This window comes from Bubalus bubalis, chromosome 12 (assembly GCF_019923935.1).
Source record: "Bubalus bubalis isolate 160015118507 breed Murrah chromosome 12, NDDB_SH_1, whole genome shotgun sequence".
NCBI classification, from domain to species: domain Eukaryota; kingdom Metazoa; phylum Chordata; class Mammalia; order Artiodactyla; family Bovidae; genus Bubalus; species Bubalus bubalis.
Window position 1 is genome coordinate 11,546,955 of NC_059168.1, and position 19,261 is coordinate 11,566,215.

The 19,261-nt window shown below is 37.9% G+C and overlaps 1 protein-coding gene across 6 annotated transcripts in view; it reads left to right on the forward strand.

The window, feature by feature from the left end:
- The window catches only part of EXOC6B (exocyst complex component 6B), a 723,334-nt gene that overhangs the window by 82,579 nt on the left and 621,494 nt on the right, over positions 1–19,261 (forward strand). For all 6 annotated transcript variants that reach the window (XM_045162201.1, XM_045162198.1, XM_045162202.1 and 3 more), the window contains one exon: positions 9,911–10,076. In XM_045162201.1, the coding sequence (XP_045018136.1) occupies positions 9,945–10,076 (132 nt within the window). In that variant the 5' untranslated portion in view covers positions 9,911–9,944. The remainder of the gene's footprint in view (positions 1–9,910; positions 10,077–19,261) is intronic.

Sequence of the window (19,261 nt, forward strand, 5' to 3'; positions counted from 1 at the left end):
TATTTACAAATGACATACACATTTACAAATGATGTCAGATTTATTAATGTGGGCCTAACAAAATTCACGGAGAAGGCAATGGCATCCCACTCCAGTACTCTTGCCTGGAAAATCCCATGGACGGAGGGGCCTGGTGGGCTGCAGTCCATGGGGTCGCTAGGAGTCGGACACGACTGAGCGACTTCACTTTATTTTTTCGCTTTCATGCATTGGAGAAGGAAATGGCAACCCACTCCAGTGTTCTTGCCTGGAGAATCCCAGGGACTGGGGAGCCTGGTGGGCTGCCGTCTATGGGGTCGCACAGAGTCGGACACGACTGAAGCGACTTAGCAGCAGCAGCAGCAGCAACAGAATTCAACCAACCCGTTTTCCCAGAATCAGTAAATCATGGAATTTTTCAAATTTTCAAAGTTTTCTGGGAAACTTGGTTGGTTGAATTTTGTTGGGCCCACATTAAATCTACATGCATAAGGAGACCAGAACTATTCACTGAAATGTTTCTAATACCCACCCTTCATTGGTTTGCTTTTCTGTATGAATACCTTTATGGTCCTTGTTATTGAAACCATAATTATAATTTTAAGTGTGGAGAAGCTGAATCATTTCTTCAATTAATAGGCAGTCTTTTAAAATATTTTCAGAGCTCTTCAGAATAATTACTTAAATACTTAAATCTTTTGTAAAGGATCTTGAAGAGTTTTACTAATATACCCTAAATCCAGACGATTATGGTAGTGGTAGACAGTAAGTGAGTCAGTAGTTTTATTTAGTTCCAACTTTGCATGTTTAAGTGTTAAATTTGACACTTTGAATTCCAGGCAATGAAACTGGAGCTTATCTACTGATGTTAATTATAACCCTGTATTTACCAACTGTATCACCACTCTACTTTCAGCAGTTTTCCAGTTTAGATTCAGTCTGTATAACCAGGCCATAGTTGGAGTATTTGTTTTATTTGACAGCAGTATCTAAAATCTAACTTTTAGCTGCCAGATTTTATGACTACCACTGAAAACTACAATGGGATAAATCTTATTACACTTAATACAAATTGATACAGAGGTCAAGATGAAGGCACTAACATATCCTGTAGTGCCTTTATGTCTTCAGTTACTTGTGCTGATTACTTGTTCTAACAGTGTGACATTATCTTGGTAGTAGTTAGAGCATTCTTCGTATCTTTACTTTGGAGTTTCCTTGCTTTCGTATCAAGGCTGTATATTGTCACCCTGCTTGTTTAACTTATGTGCAGAGTATATTATGTGAAATGCTGGGCTGGATGAAGCACAAACTGGAATCAAGATTGCAGGGAGAAATATCAATAACCTCAGATATACAGATGACACCACCCTTATGGCAGAAGGTGAAGAAGAACTAAAGAGCCTCTTGATGTAAGTGAAAGAGAGTGAAAAAGTTGGTTTAAAACTCAACATTCAGAAAATCAAGATCATGGCATCTGTTCCCATCACTTCATGGCAAATAGATGGGGAAACAATGGAAACAGTGACAGACTTTATTTTCTTGGACTCCAAAATCACTGCAGATGGTGACTGCAGCCATGAAATTAAAAGATGCTTGCTCCTTGGAAGAGAAGATATGACCAACCTAGACAGCATATTAAAAAGCAGAGACATTACTTTGCCAACAAAGATCCATCCAGACAAAGCTATGGTTTTTCCAGTAGTCGTGTATGGATGTGAGAGTTGGACCATAAAGAAAGCTGAGTGCTGAAGAACTGATGCTTTTGAACTGTGGTGTTGGAGAAGACTCTTGAGAGTCCCCTGGACTGCAGGGAGATCAAACCAGTCAATCCTAAAGGAAATATTCATTGGAAGGACTGATGCTGAAGCTGAAGCTCCAGTACTTTGGCCACCTGATGTGAAGAACTAACTCACTGGAAAAGACCCTGATGCTGGGAGGGATTGGGGGCAGGAGGAGAAGGGGACAACAGAGGACAAGATGGTTGGATGACATCACCCACTCGATGGACACGAGTTTGAACAAGCTTGGGGAGTTGGCGATAGACAGGGAAGCCTGGCGTGCTGCAGTCCTGGAGTTGTAAAGAGTTGGACATGACAGGAACTGAACTGAATTGCTTTCATTAGTTTATTTCCTAACAGTCTGTTGTTGATTTGACTGATGTTTTGTGACAAGGGCCATTTTCCTGTGCTGTTTAACCAGTACCAGGTTTTTAGTAGGCTCTATGGCTAAGTGCCATTTGAAAGTTCTCCACTCTGTTTTTATCCCTTTAAAAGTAGCTTTCATGGAAGTGGGTTTCCCTCCTGCCTTGCGGGAGAGTTCCATCACAACTTCTTTTGGTTGCATGGGCTATCTTGGTGAAGCTAGTCGTATACCTTGGTATCTGTAAGAGTGGGAAAAGGATCTGAATGTATTTGATCTCCTGTGGCTGTACAAAAACATTTGATTGTGGTCTTCAACTTAGACCTCATCTATTAGCATATCCTTCCCCTGTCATTGATGATAATATACAGTGATCTTCTTTCACCTTTTGCAATCAGGGCATTCAAATTACCTTAGTAAGGCCTGAATTAAATTGATAGACAAACTGAAGCAAGGAAGGGAAGGAACTTTAAACTCTTCTTGACCTCCTGCAGTTTCTCTTGCAACATAATGCTCAGATCTGTTTTTCCATTTTATTTTTAACTTTTGGAATAAACAAGAAATTCTAATGATGCTTTTATGGAGCTTAATGAGAAGAAAATGTTTCATGACTAAAACCATGACAGAAGTTAAAAAACATATATATGAAAAAGAAAAGAACAAACCAAACTCTAAATTTTTTTTCTTGGATTAATCAAAAACAAAAGCAAAATGTTTAGTCCTTTGTGTCTTGAAGTTCTCTTTGGTTCTGAAAACATCTCAACAGATAAACTTTGTTTAATATAATACTTGTTTGTATCTATCTTTGAGGCAATCAGAAACCTACATCTTAGTTTCCTACCCTTCCTTCTCTTTCTCTGTTTTTAGCATATATGGAGGGTCTCCTCTATGCCAGTGTCTGTGCTGTTAGCTGGAGATAAAATGGGTAAGACACAGTCTCAGTGGACAAGGAGATTAACCTTTTGGTATGGGGAAATTGACAAGTGAATGGGTAATCAGAAAAGAATTAAACAAGTTCTGAAATGGCACTAATAACAAAAGAGAAACACATAACAGAGTCTATGTTTAGAGAATGTTTCCCAGTAAAAGAAAGGTGCAAGCTGAGATTTGAAGAGTGAATTGGGAGTTAACTCTTAACTAAAAGAAAATGGGGAAGAGCAGTGTAGGTCCTGGAAACAGGATTCCTTAGCCATATTTAGACTTTGGCTGCTTTGGCTGCTGCTTGTTTTCTTTGATTTGCCTGCTACCTTTGAAGAATGAACAGTGGTAAGCATTTAGGATACTTTCCTTTGCAAGTAGCAGACTATTAAGACAAAGTGGAAATAGGAAGTTTTCCTTAAAATAGAACATTTCTTATCACACATAAAATGAAGACTGGAGATAGGACTATTCAAGGTTCATCATTAAGGACCCAGTTATTTTCTCTCCTCGTTGGAATTATCAAGTTATTGGCAATATCTCCTCTCATCTCTGGATGGTTGCTGCATCCCAAAGCATTCATTATACAGAACAATTTCCAAAGTAGAAAAAGCAGTTTCTTTTCCTGCATCCTTCAGGAAAGAAGCCTTTCTTTGGATCCTTACTCCCAAACTTCCTTTTACTTCATCAGTGAGTTGAGTTGTGTCATCTGTTAATTGGTCACTGACTAGGGGAATTAAATTACTGTACTGGTCTAAATTATTAATAGTTTTAGTTTTACCTCTTGCAGTGGGCTTCCCCCGTGGCTCAGTGGGTAAAGAATCTGCCTGTCATGCTGGAGATGCAGGGGACATTGGTTTGATCCCTGGGTTGGGAAATTCCCCTGGAGGAGAGCATGGCAACCCACTCCAGTATTCTTGGCTAGAGAATCCCAGGACAGAGGGGCCTGGCGGGCTGCAGTCCATAGGGTTGCAAAAGAATCGGACATAATTGGAGTGACTAAGCATGTGTGCCTGCACCTCTTGGAGTAGGATAGAAAGGTGAAATACCAGAACAAATTGGGCCTCTTCCAATAGGAAGAAGAATGGGATAGTTGTTGTGTAGGCACAGCTAATAGATAACTGACTCATCTTAAAGCAGAAGTGTGTATGTGTGTCTTTTTAAAAACCATGCTTCATATTGCATTGTCAGGCTTCATATTGCATTAGTTTTTCCTTTTTTGGGGGGGAGGAGTTGGGCCCAGGTGTATTAGTAACAGGCAATGTAATTTTGATTAAGGCGTTTAACTTTTCTTGATTTCAGTTTCCTCCATTGTACAATAAAGGCTTTGTATTCCATTTGCAAGACCTCTTTCAGCTCTAATGTTTTAGGGGTCCATGTGACTTTCTTGCTGTCCTTTGCTGTAAAAGGAGACAGACTGGTGTACTACAGAGAATACTCTCTAGGAGTGTGGACTTGGCAAGTTACTTCATCTTCTTGGATTTTAGGTTCTTCAGAATAGAATAATGTCTAATTTATAAGGTGCCTAGGATTTACATGAGATAACATATGCTCATTACATTGTATTTTTTTTATCTTTTGACAAACCAGTGGGAGTTGATATAGGCTTTCTCAAGGGATATAATCCTCTTATGATTCAGTACTTGGGAATAAATATTTTTGTTGAATAGAATTCCTGAAGTGTTTTATTTATAAGTTAAAAAAATCTCTGTTAATTTAGGTGCAATGTTTAGAAGTATGTGTCAGATATGGACATTACGATGAAACATTTTAGTTTTCACAGAAGCCCGTGGTTTATTTGGGTGTGTTTTTTGGAAATGACTGCACAAGGCAGTATTTATGAAGTTGAATGAAAATTTAGGCTATACGAAGTTGCTAGTTTCCAAGCATATCTTCTTGTTTAACTTTCACTAGGTACCAGAATATTTGTTGAATCATCACAAATAATTAAACCCATGGTGCCGTTTATTTTGTAGTCTTGTTTAACTATGACACACCTGAGGCCCACATGTCAAAAGCATAGAACTTTGTTTTTAAGATTCTACTTTCTATTAGAAATGGACATTTAAACATTAGAGTACTTTATATACAATATCATTTAATAGCAAGTTATAAGACTTAGGCTAGCAAGTATTATAGAATATAGTTTTAGATTTTTAAGCAGTCCTTTGCTTGGCCACATCAAATTTTAAAGAATGTTAGAAATGGGCCATCACTAGATGGCAGTCTTTCTCCAGTTTTAATTCATTTATTGCGGGGAAGGGAAATAACTCTTTGTTCAAGTTCAATGTTGACTACGAGTATTAGATTAATTTCAGGAGATCTATGGCCTTTCCAGAATTTAAGGCTTGTTATTTTTGTTTTTAGCATTTTATATCTGATGGCTGGTTAGCACTAAGTCTGAGATATATGTGAAATGCTGATGTAAGTTGAACTGTTAGGTACTGACTATAATTATAATTGCCTTTTCCTATGTTAGGCAATTTGAAACAAACTTTTAGGTTTTTAACCCTTTGATAACCAGATGAAAACTATTTATATTTCCCTAAAAACTTATATATATGTGCTTCTTCCTATACATACAAAATCCATATAAGATATGGAAATTGTGGTTTTCCAGTTGTGTACTCATGGAACACATGTTAATTAAACACAGTCTAAAACTCCTGTTTTAAGTGTAGGTTTTACATTTTATTCTAACTTCTTAAATTCTCAAGATACTCAGGAGATCCACTATATAAGCCTTTCATATTATTCAACATTATTATAATTAAGAGAGTGTTAGAATCATAAAGGCCCTAAAATAGGAGAAATAGGTGGGGCCTTAGTGATAAGGATGTAGAAAATACATTAACTCTTTACATTGTTCTGAAAAATGTTTGATGTTTACGTTTTTATGACTGGACTTGAAAGTGGAATTGAATTGTAGAAATTTAGAGCTAGGCTGATGCTAAAAAGAATTTATAATTGATTGCTTCCTATTTCCTAAATGAGAAAGCTGAATGTCCTAGAGATTAACCCCTAGTTAATCACATGGCTAAACACCAAGGCCACACAGTCAAGGCAGCTAAAATCCACTTTTCCTTTCTTTCACTTATACTTTTTAAAATAGAAATTTCAGGGAGCTAGGGAGGCACTATTAACATAAATTATGAACTTCTTAACTTTGAGATTTTCTTCTCCTTGAGGTTGTCTTTTGCATATTAATATAGCTCTTTGGAGGGAGAACAATAGAAAGTTTTACATTGTATAAGGAAGTATACTTACTACTTAAAAGTATTGTTGGGTCAAGATATAACTGAATTTGAAACCAAGAGGCTTGTGTCAATATTGAGTAATAATCTTCTTATGCCATTTAGATGGTTGGATTTTCAGTGGTTATTTCTCTTCTTCAAATGGCAAGGAACACTGGTGCCTTTACATGGAAATCTTTTTCTTTCCTTTGGAGGGGGAACAGTTAGGCTTGTTTGAGGTTAGTTACAGATAGCTCATTTAGGCATTTTAATTGTTTTAATTGTCAAAGAAGGGGTTGTTTATAATTTATTTGAAGATCTCTTCCTTTTATTTATTAATAAATAAATGTTCAGAATTTTTACTGTAATCCAAACTTGTATATGTATTATGTTCTATGATTACTGCTGAGTTTTGGGCAATGGAACTTACTTGCTGAATCAGGATGGTAATCTGGTACCTACAAATTACGTGCTGTGTGTGCTCAGCTGCTTCAGTTGTGTCTGACTCTTTGTGACCCTAAGGACCATAGCCTGCCAGGCTCCTCTGTCTGTGGGATTCTCCAGGCATGAATACTGGAGTGGGTTGCCACGCCCTCCTTTAGGGGATCTTCCCAGCCCAGGGATTGAACTTGCATTTCTTGAACTGGCAGGCGGGTTCTCTACCACTAGCACAACCTGGGAAGCCCAAATGGTTATAGAACCAGAAAATGTTGGTAATGAGCAAAAGTATATTTGTTGAATAAATGTCAGAGATCTAAGAGCTCTTAGAGATAATGTTCTTCCTAGGCGGCACTGCTGCTGCTGCTGCTAAGTCGCTTCAGTCGTGTCCGACTCTGTGTGACCCCATAGACAGCAGCCCACCAGGCTCCCCAGTCCCTGGGATTCCCCAGGCAAGAACACTGGAGTGGGCTGCCATTTCCTTCTCCAATGCATGAAAGTGAAAAGTGAAAGTGAAGTCGCTCAGTCGTGTCCGACTCTTTGCGACCCCATGGACTGCAGCCCACCAGGCTTCTCTGTCCATGGGATTTTCCAGGCAAGAGCACTGGAGTGGTGCCATTAGTGGTGAAGAATCTGCCTGCCAATGCAGGACATGCCGGAGACACAGGTTTAGTTCCTGGGTCGACGAGATCTCCTGGAGAAGGAAATGACAATCCACTTCAGTGTTCTTGCCTGGGAAATCCCATGGATGGAGAAGCCTAGTGGGCTACAGTCCATGGGGTTGCAAAGAATTGGACACAACTGAGCGACTAAACAACAACAGAGACAACAGTAGTCATTCATTTAGTCAGTGAGTGTTTACTTACTACCTATTACCTATCTGGCATTGTTGTAGAGATAGAGGTGAATGTGGCAGACAAAGTTGTTGCCCTGGAGCTTACAATCTAATTGGGATGGGTTGGGGGGAAGATAACAAACTGAATGATGAGAAGGAGAAAATTGTTTGAAGATATAGGGAATGAGTGTTATTAGCATATGAACAGCAAAAACAAAATGCTTGAGGCAGGAAGAGACTAAAAAAAATCCTCTGTAGCAGGAGCATAGAGGATGGAGGAAGGCAAGGCTAGAGGTGTGACTTAGGGAGAAACAATGTTAGAGAAATAATCAGAGGCTAGATTATGTGGAATGTTATAGGCCATGATAATAAGGATTTATGACTTTTATTCCTTTTGTAAAGAGAAGGAATCGGAGAGTCCGACTCTTGCAACTCCATGGACTGTAGCCTGCCAGGCTCCTCTCTCTGTGGGATTCTCCAGGTTAGAATACTGGAGTGGGTTGCCATTCCTTTCTCCAGAGGGTCTCCCTGACCCAGGAATCGAATCTACGTCTCCTGCATCGCAGGCACTGAGCTATGAAGGAAGCCCCTTGACTAGCACAAACAAGAGGGTAACATCTGAACTACTGCTTCATAAAGGCCATTTTTACTGCTGTGTGGAGTATCTCCTTTGGAACAAGAAGTAGTGGGAGTGAGGGGTGCCGAATGGAGAGTTTTAGGAGGCTATTGCTTTGGTCCAGTGAGCCAGTGATAGAAGTTTAGACTAGGGTTTTTATTGGAAATGGTGGGATGGTGGTTAATTTTAAGATATGCTTTGGAGGTTAAGTTGTCAGGACTTACTAGCAGATTGGATGAGGTTTGATGGAAAGAGGTACATTGGGAATGATTCCTGGATTTGGATATTTGACTTGGGCAACTGGACACGCCATTAGCTGTGATGGGTAGCTGAGTGGTAGAGAGCTTTTGAGAGGATCAAGTTTGGGATTGGAGATAGTTTGGTGATAGATGATTTTTTTTATGTTAAAATTCAAGATGATTTTTAAAAATCCAATTGGAGTTGTTAAATAGTAGCTAGGCATTTGAGCCTAGTGCTCAGGGAAGTGCTCAGAATTGAAGGTATAGATTAGGAAGTCTACCACTATAGTAGATGGTATATATTATAAAGACATGGGATTAGCTGTCATTTCTTGGTGAGAGAGCACAGGTAGGTAAGAGAAGAGCTCTTTGGAATATTAAGAAAAAGAATAGAGGAGGAAGAGTCCAGGAAGGAGATTAAGAAGGCATGTCAGTAAAATGATGAAAACCACTTAGTGTGGCATGATTGAAGTCTAGAGAAAAGAGTGTTTCCAGAAGGAAGATATATTAAACCATAGAAAATGCTGCCATTAGGTGCAGTAAGATGCTAACTATTCGGAGGTGAGGAGGTAGAAAGAAATTTTGCTGGGAAGAGGAGCAGTGACATAAGATGGTGGCTGGAGGGAAACGAGTAGGTAAAGATGGATTTTATAAAGTCATGTTTATATATTCATGAGAATGATTTAGTAGAGTGGAAGAGATATATAATTCAGGGTAGGAATGAAAGGGGATAATTGCAGGAGTAAAGTTCTTAGAGACAACAAGAATGACTATAGATAAACACTTGAATTTTTATTGTTACAAGAGGGTGGACAGAATAGGAGTTTTAAATGTAAGCAGGTTGGTTGAGAGGAGATGAAATAATACATATATGGTATATATAGATAACATATATATATATATTTCTGTGAAATACAACTGAAAGTGACAGAGAGGGTGGACATTTGAGGAGTGGAGAAAGTAAGGTTTTTACACATTTTAGAGACTACAAAGTGATTTTTTTTGGTGGTGGTATTGGGTGGGATAATTTTAATATTATTATCTAGTGATGTTTGGCTGCCCAATTTAAATTTGTCATCAGATGTAGCTGAACTGAGTTTAGCAGCACAGCTGTGTGATTTGTCTCTAGCAATGTCAGCTTCTTGAGTATAATCTTGGAGTAAACGTATAGTTGGGTTTTTCCAAAATTAAGTTTTTCTAGATTAGTTTAACTGAGAAAGGTACAGAGGAATTATAATTCAGTCTTTGTACGATGAGAATTCTATGATGATTACTGTCAAACACTTAAATATTTTTCAATAAATAAGGAAGTAAAATTTTAGATTTTTCTAAAAAAATTCATCAAGCATTGGGGCAACATTAATACAACTGAATTACTCTGTGGTTTATGTTACTTAAACATCTGATTTCCAAATAAATTTGCTTGTGGGTTTGTAATTTTGTTTCTCTTTCTTAAGTATAAATCTGTGTCTAATCTTCATGGCATTTTTTTTTTTTTTTTTGGTAAAAGGTCTGTCTATGATGGTGAAGAACATGGACGATTCATGGAGAAGCTTGAAACTCGCATCCGCAATCATGACCGAGAAATTGAGAAAATGTGCAACTTTCATTATCAGGGCTTTGTGGACTCTATAACAGAACTGCTGAAAGTGAGAGGAGAAGCCCAGAAACTCAAAGTAAGGAGATTCTGTCTGTCTTGGGGTTTTGGTTAACATTAAAAGAGTAGGGACTGCATTACAGGTTACATATTTGTGGTAAAGATTTTTGAATAGTAAGAAAGAGATTTGTACTGAAACATAGATAATTGAGATTACAGCTTTTAGCTGAAAAGGATACTCTTTTAAGTTAAAATTTATTGGGGATAACTACATGTGGATGAGAGCTAGTAATAAGAATCAGTTTCTTCCAGATAGAAACTTAATTGATCCTTCAAGTCATCTGTCTACTTCCTTGCTAGATAAAACCCATCACCATTGAATGACAGAATTGCAAGCCATGGCTGCAGAAGTCTTTGCGGCATGGCAATCTGCTGCTGCTGCTGCTAAGTCACTTCAGTCGTGTCCAACTCTGTGCGACCCCATAGACGTCAGCCCACCAGGCTCCCCCGTCCCTAGGATTCTCCAGGCAGGAACACTGGAGTGGGTTGCCATTTCCTTCTCCAATGCATGAAAGTGAAAGTGAAGTCGCTCAGTTGTGTCCAACTCTTTGTGACCCCATGGACTGCAGCCTACCAGGCTCCTCCATCCATGGGATTCTCCAGGCAAGAGTATGGGAGTGGGCTGCCATTGCCTTCTCCGATGGCAATCTGAGGCAGAGGAAAAAAAAATTGTGATAGTTGTGGAGGGTCTTCTACCAAAGTATGGAAGTTCGTTCTTGATAGGACTAACTCAAGTTCAAGAGAGAGGATAGCTGTATTGGTTTTGTCCCTGGTATAGCAAATTTCCTTATCTTGGGTAACTGACTTTGCTACAGAAAAACTACTGTGTTTGATTATGGGATGCTGTCGTAGTGCCTTTTGGGGGGGTGTTATGAAATAAACAATACTGGCTCTGTAAAATCACCCAAATTCTGAAGTCCAAATCACAGTGGGTCTGCAAGGTTTCAGATAGGAATTTATGGACGTATATAACAACTATCCAGTCATCATAAGAAATATTAATGTTACAAAGAAAATTAAATATCTCTTTTTTACCCTTCTCAGTGGCTTTCTTCACTCTACCTTTCAAAAATAGCAAATCTTCTTATTTGTTGTTAATGTTCTTTAATGCTTAACTATTATAATTGAAATTAAATTAATTTCCCAGTCAGCTTACCAAATTTAATTTTAGGTGAATTAAAAAGTTAAATGTAAAAAATAAAACCGTAAAGAAACAAGTAGAAAATATAGATGAATATTTATGTGATTTTGGAGAGTGAGGAATGCATTTCTAAACACAATTCCTAAGCTAGAAAGAAAATATTGATACATACAATGATAGTACAGTGAAAGAACTTTCTACATACAAGTTAAAAATGTAAAGGTAAATAATAAAATATTTACAAATACATATGACAAATGATTGATATCCTAACAGAAAAGATCTTTATAAATTAATAGGAAAAATATGAACACTAATAGAAAACAGAAATGCTTGTTAATACAGTTTACATACAAAGAAATAGAAGGGAACTCTACAATTGAGAAATAATTAAACAAATACAAATTTAAAGAATAAAGTGCCACCTAATACAATAACAAAAATGAAACAAATGTTAAGTAAAGTTGGAGATGATACTTATCAACTGGGGAATGCCTGGTTGGAGTGGAGACTGTTACAACTTTTAAGGGGAGCAGTTTTATATATCAATACTGAAAACTTCTCATGGATCACTGCCTTGTCATGGTGAAGGGGCTTGCATAACTCAGTGAAGCTATGAGCCTTGCTGTGCAGGACCACCCAAGATGGACAAGTCATAGTAAAGAGTTCTGACAAAATGTAGTCCACTGGAGGAGAGAATGGCAAACCACTCCGGTACTCCTGCTATGAGAACCCCATGAACTGTATAAAAAGGTAAAAAGATATGAAACCAAAAGATGAGCACCCCAGGTCAGAAGGTGTCCAATATGCTACTGGGGAAGAGCAGAGGGCAATTTCTCATAGCTCCAGAAAGAATGAAGCAGCTGGGCCAAAGCGGAGAGATGCTTACTTGTGGATGTGTCTGGTAATGAAAGTAAAATCCGATGCTATGAAGAACAGTATTGCAGAGAAAGCTGGAGTATTAGGTCCATGAATCAAGGTAAATTGGATGTGCTCAGGCAGGAGATGGCAAGAGTAAACATTGACGTATTAGGAATCAGTGAACTAAAATGGACGAGAATGGGAGAATTTAATTCAGATGACCATTATTATATCTACGACTGTGGGCAAGAATCCCTTAGAAGATATGGAGTAGCCCTCATTGTCAACAGAAGAGACCGAAATGCAGTACTTGGTTGCAACCTCAAAAACAGCAGAATGATCTTGGTTCATTTCTAAAGCAAACCATTCAACATTACCATAATCTTAAGTCTGTGCCCAGCCACCGATGCCAAAGAAGCTGAAGTTGATCAGTTCTATGAAGACCTAGAAGACCTCGTAGAACAAACACCAAAAAAAATGTCCTAGTCATCATAGGGGATTGGAATGCAAAAGTAGGAAGTTAAGAGATACCTGTAGTAAAAGGAAAGTTTGGCATTGGAGTACAAAATGAAGCAGGACAAAGGCTAGCAGAATTTTGCTAAGAGAATACACTGATCATAGCAAACACACTTTTTCAACAACACAAAAGAAGACTTTATGCATGGATATCACCACATGATCAATACCAAAATCAGATTGATTGTGTTCATTGCAGCCAAAGATGGATACGCTCTATACAGTCAGCAAAAACAAGACCTGGAACTGACTGTGGAACAGATCATCAGGTCCTTATAGCAAAATTCAGGCTTAAACTAAGGAAAGTGGGGAAACCACTAAGCCAGTCAGGTATGATCTAAAAATCCCCTATGATTATAGTTAAAGTTAAGTCGCTTAGTCGTGTCTGACTCTTTGTGACCCCATAGACTGTAGCCCACCAGGCTCCTCTGTCCATGGGATTCTCCAGGCAAGAATACTGGAGTGGGTTGCCATTTCCTTCTCCAGGGGATCTTCCTGACTCAGGGATCGAACCCGGGTCTCCCACATTGCAGGCAGATGCTTTAACCTCTGAGCCACCAGGGAAGCCCCCTATGATTATAGGGAGGTTACAAATAGATCTGGTAGATCTGGTAGACAGAGTTCCTGAAGAACTGTGGACAGAGCTTCCTAATATACAAGAGGTACTGCAAGGAGGCAAAGTGGTCATTTGAGGAGGTTTTACAAATAGCTGAGGAAAGAAGAGAGGCTTAAGGCAAGAAAGAAAGGGAAAAGTATAACCAACTGAATGCAGAGTTCCAGAGAATAGCAGGGAGAGACAGGAAGGCCTTATTCAATGAACATTGAAGAGAAATAGAAGAAAACAGAAGGGGAAAGACTAGAGGTCTCTTGAAGAAACTAGAGATATCACAGGAAAATTTCAATGCAAAGATAGGCATTATAAAGGACAGAAATGGTTAAGACCTAGTAGAAGCAGAAGAGATCAAGAAGAGATGGCAGGAATACACAGAAGAACTGTACAAAAAAGGTCTTAATGACCCAGATAACCACGATTGTGTAGTCTCTCACTCAAAGCCAGATATCCTGGAATGTGAAGTCAAGTGGGCCTTAGGAACCACTGCTGCCAATAAAGCTAGTGGAGGTGATGGAATTCCAGTTGAGCTATTTAAAATCCTAAAAGATGATGCTATTAAAGTGCTGTATTCAATATGTCAGCAAATTTGGAAATACCAGCAGTGGCTGCATGACTGGAAAAGGCCAATATTCATCCCAGTTCCCTAGAAGGGCAGTACTAAAGAATGTTCAAATTACTGGACAGTTGCATTCACTTCCCATGCTAGTAAGGTTATGCTCAAAATCTTTCAAGCCAGGCTTCAGCAGTAGTTGAATCAAGAACTCCTAGATGTCCAAGCTGGGTTTAGTAAAGGCAGAGGAACAGGGATCACATTGCCAATTAAATCATAGAGAAAGCAAGGGAATTCCAGAAAAAAACTTCTATTTCTGATTCATCCACTATGCTAAAGCCTTTGATTGTATGAATCATAGCAAACTGGAAAACTCTTAAAGATATGAGAATACCAGACCATCTTACTTGTCTCCTCAGAAACGTATTTGTGGGTCGAGAAGCATCTGTTAGGACCTTATATGGAACAACTGACTGGTTCAGAATTGAGAAAGAGTGAGACAAGTCTGTATATTGTCACCCTGTTATTTAACTTATATTCAGAACACATTATGTGAAATGTTGGGTTGGATGAGTTACAGGCTGGAATCAAAATTGCCAGGAGAAATATCAACAATCTCAGATATGCAGATGATACCACTTTAATGGCAGAAGGTGAAGAGGAACTAAAGAGCCTCTTGATGAAGGTGAAAGAGGAGAGTGAAAAAGCCATCTTAAAACTCAATATTAAAAAAACTAAGATCATGGCATCTGACCCCATCACTTCATGGCAAATAGAAGTGGAAAACATGGAAGCAGTGACAGATTTCCTCTTTTTGGGCCTTAAAATCCCTGCGGAGGGTGACTGCAATCATGAAATTTGAAGACGATTGCTACTTGGAAGGAAACTATGACAGTCCTAGACAGTGTATTAAAAAGCAAAGACATCACTTTGCTGACAAAGGTCCATATAGTCAAGGCTATGGTTTTTCCAGTAGTCATGTACTGATGTGAGAGATGTACCATTAAGAAAGCAGAGCACCAAAGAATTGATGCTTTCAAACTGTGGTGCTGAAGAAGACTCGAGAGTCCCTTGGATCACAAGGAGATCGAACTAGTTAGTCCTAAAGGAAATCAACCCTGAATACTCATTGAAAGGACTGATGTTAATGCTTGGGCCACCTGATGCGAACAGCAGACTCATTGAAAAAGACCTGACGCTGGGAAAGACTAAAGGCAGAAGGAGAAGAGGGCGACAGATGAGATGGTTGAATGGCATCACCGATTCAATGGACATGAACTTGCGCAAACTCCGAGAGATGGTGAGGGACAGGGAGGCCTGGCGTACTGCAGTTCATGGGGTCGCAAATGACGACTGAACAACAACTGAAAACTGCAAACAGCAACAAATGAAAACTATGTTTTCGTTTATTCTAAAGCTACAGGTGCATGTACAGTGATGTGCATGTGATTTTTTTTTTGATGGCTAAAACTTTAAAATGTCCCTAAAAGTCATGTACTAGAGGATTAGTAAAATAAGGCATGGTGTATCCATTTAAAAGAGTAAGAAACTACATTACTGTAGAAGGATATCTGATATGAGAACGTTTGCTTAATGTATAAAAACAGATTAAAAAGTATGACCAATTCGGTTCTATTTAAAAAGTTATACTGAATTTTAGGGGACTGAAAAGCCTCAAGTGGACAGAAGTATCTGAAATACGTGAAAACAAAGATATGGAGCTTCTGCCAGGAGTTGTATGTGCTGTTCGTCCTCACTCAGCTTCCTCATCCCAGCTTCCCATCCACCCTCACCTTGTGCTGTTCTTGATGCCTGTGTTCGAAAACCTCTCTCTCTTCCTCGGGTGCTTTGTCCATGATAGGCAAAAGGGTGCTCTGTCTCTGGTTACTGAAGTAGTCATGTAGTGGAGTACCTGAATGTTACTCATAATGTTCTCAGTTAACACATGGGAGACTGCCCTAGGGGGCATCCTTTCAGCTTGTGTGAGGAGCCTGTGAAAATTCTTGAACTTTAGAAAAAAGTTTAGAAAATGGAAAAGGTTGGCTATTACCTACTGTCAGTATTATTTGAACATAGCAATGAAATTTCTGTGTTCTCTAGGATGCCAGTTATTTTTTTTTGATTCACAGTATGTGTGTGAGTGTGTGTGTAGGTGTGTATAAATATATACACATATCATACATATGTTCTCTGAATCAAGAAGTAGCATTCTAGACAAGCAGTATATAGTAGCCTTTATTGAAATAAACATGGTATGTTTCTCCATTTATTTATATCTTAATTATTTAAAATCCATCAAAGAGGTTTTTTAAAAAATTTTTTAAATTATGAAAGTATGGTAATACTTTTCAGATGACTTGGAAAACACAGAACAAAGTTACATATATTTCCACTATATGTTACAATTATGTTTTAAGTAGATAATTTAAAATTTTTAATTGGAGTTTTAATATCAAACTTTCAGAAATTCATAGCATGAACAAGCAGAAAAGTAGAATACAGTAGACCTGAAAAGCAATATGAACCAATTCAACATAATTAAGATTTATACAGTTTTCACACAATAGCAGGATACAAATTCTATTCAAGTTCCCATAGACTATAAAGCAGGAGACACTAAAACATATCTAGGGACATAAAACGGGGCTTCCTAGGTGGCTCAGTGGTAAAGAATCTGCCAGCTAATGCAAGAGACACAGGAGACTCGGGTTCGATCTCTGTGTTGGGATCAATCCCCTGGAGGAAGAAATGGCAACCTACTCCAGTATTCTTGTCTGGGAAATCCTGTGGACAGAGGATCCTGATGGGCTACAGTCCCTAGGGTCACAGAGAGTTGGACATGACTGAGCACAGACATGCACAAATGCCAAAGAAGGTGCAAAAATTTCGTGGTCTATAGGCATTGGAATCATACAGAATCTGTTCTCTTATCACAGTTGAATTATGTTAGAAATCAATATCAAAAGGTACTCGAAAATATCCCACAAAATATCCCACAATGTGACATTTACCAAGAGAGATCTTGACTTAGCTGTTGAAAGCCTCAATAAAGTTCAGTTCAGTTGCTCAGTTGTGTCCAACTCTTTGTGACCCTATGGATTGCAGCATGCCAGGTTTCTCTGTCCATCAACAACTCCCAGAGCTTACTCAAACTCATGTCCATTGAATCAGTGATGCCATCCAACCATCTCATCCTCTGTCATCCCCTTCTCCTCCTGCCTTCAATCTTTCCCAGCATCAGGGTCTTTTCCAATGAGTCAGTTCTTTGCATCAGGTGGCCAAAGTATTGGATCTTCAGTTTCAGCATCAGTCATTCCAATGAATATTCAGGACTAATTTCCTTTAGGATGGACTGGTTGGATCTCCTTGCAGTCCAAGGGACTCTCAAGAGTCTTCTCCAACACTACAGTTCAAAAGCATCAATTCTTCAGCACTCAGCTTTCTTTATAGTCCAACTCTCACATCCATACATGACTACTGGAAAAACCAAAGGTTTGACTAGATGGACCTTTGTTGGCAAAGTAACGTCTCTACTTTTGAATATGCTATCTACGTTGGTCATAGCTTTTCTTCCAAGGAGCAAGCATCTGTTAGTTTCAATAAAGTTAAAAGACTGAAAAAACACAGAGGGTGACTGTAGAGAAGGAAACATTTAAGTGAGAAATTAATATGAAAATGAGAAATTAATATGAATGATACTTAAAAAAAACACATGTATTTGGAAATTAAATGTGTACATTTAAGTGATGGATGTATCTTAGAAGCCATAAGAAGGAAAATTAGAAAATGTTTATAATAGAATAAAAATGAAAGGAAAATTTATCAGATTTTGTTGCATGCAGGTGAAGCTGCTCTGTGCAACTGAATACAATGTGGAATCTTGAATAAGTTATAAAAAAATGGACACTAGCATAAAATTTTGTGAAATTTGAACAAAATCTGTGCTTTAGTTAATAATACTGTATCATATGTTAATTTTCTGTTTTTTTTTTTCGCATCATAGTATTTCTTTATATTCTCAGAATTGAAATGAAAATGTCACGCCTCATTCAAATTGAAAAAAAACATCACAAAGATAATAAACTTTCTAGACTTTTAGCAGTAATACTAGATGCCAGAGTAAGTGGAACTGTATCAAAGTTTTGAATGAATATAAGTTAGAAATCTAGGATTCCATTCATGCTTAAGCAACTGGAGCCAAAATGTCATAAATTTTTTAGCTAAGCAAAAATTCCTAAGTTTCTAAAATATATATGATACATATTTGACTTTTTCTATGTCATGTTCAGTGCTTCCAGTTTGTTTAAATGCTTTCCAATTTCTCCCTCTTATTTTTTGTTGTTCTTTCTCAAGCCTTTTTTGAGTGCATTTAAATAAAATGGGAGCACTGACTATGAAATAGAAAAAGTGAAACAAACTAGAAAAAAGTAAAAAGTCATACTGTAGTACAGTTATTTTTAAATAGGGCTGTTTATTAGACTCACATCTGAAGCTTTGGAGAAAAAAACAATACCTTGGCATTTGTATTTTATGAAAAATTTCAAGATAATTCTAATGTGCATCTGGATTTTAAAAAGTGATTGCAGGTTTTTCTATTAAATGGTAGTTTCAGTGATATGGAATTTACTATTTTCTGTTGACCAGTCATGATACAATGGTGTTAAAATGAATAACAGTTACATAATCACAGTAGTAAAAAATATTTTATCAGTTTTCATGATCAATAGCCAGATAAAAAATAAAGGATAATTTACAATTTCAAGCTATAATGGCACCATGATTAACCTAACGATATAAAATACTTACCTACAATCTGAGGGGTTAAGTAGAGTGATGTGGTAATTGGAAGTGCATACTTCCAATTGGATGTGCTTAATTCCAAGTGTTTTCATCCACCCAGCCGGTCTATGTTTTTTGGTTGGTGCATTTAATCTATTTACATTTAAGGTAACCGTCGATATATATGATCCTATTGCTGTTGTCTTAACTGTTTTGAGTTTATTTTTTGTAGGTCTTTTCCTTCTCTTGTTTTTTCTCCTTAGAGAAGTTTCTTTTCATTTTATATCCTGCTGTTCCCTTCTGCTTGTTCCTTTTGCATTTTATATCATGCCATTCCCTTCTGATTTCTGTTGAGAAATCAGCTGATAACCTTATGGGAATTCCCTTGTATGTTATTTGTCAGTTTTCCCTTGTTGTTTTTAATGTTTTATCTTTGTATTTAATTTTTGTTATTTTGATTGCTATGTGTCTTAGTGTGTTCCACCTTGGGTTTATCCTGCCTGGGAGTCTCTGTTCTTCTTGGACTAGGTTGAATTTTTCCTTTTCCATGTTAGGAAAATTTTCAGCTGTTATCATTTTAGACATTTTCTCAGGTGCTTCCTCTCTTCTCCTTTTGGGACCCTTATAATGTGAATGTTCGTGTTTTTAATGTTGTCCCAGAGGTCTCTTTGGCTGTGTTCTTTTTTTTTTTTCCTTTTTTCTATATTCTGTTTTGTGGCAGTGAGAGCCACCATTCTGTCTTCT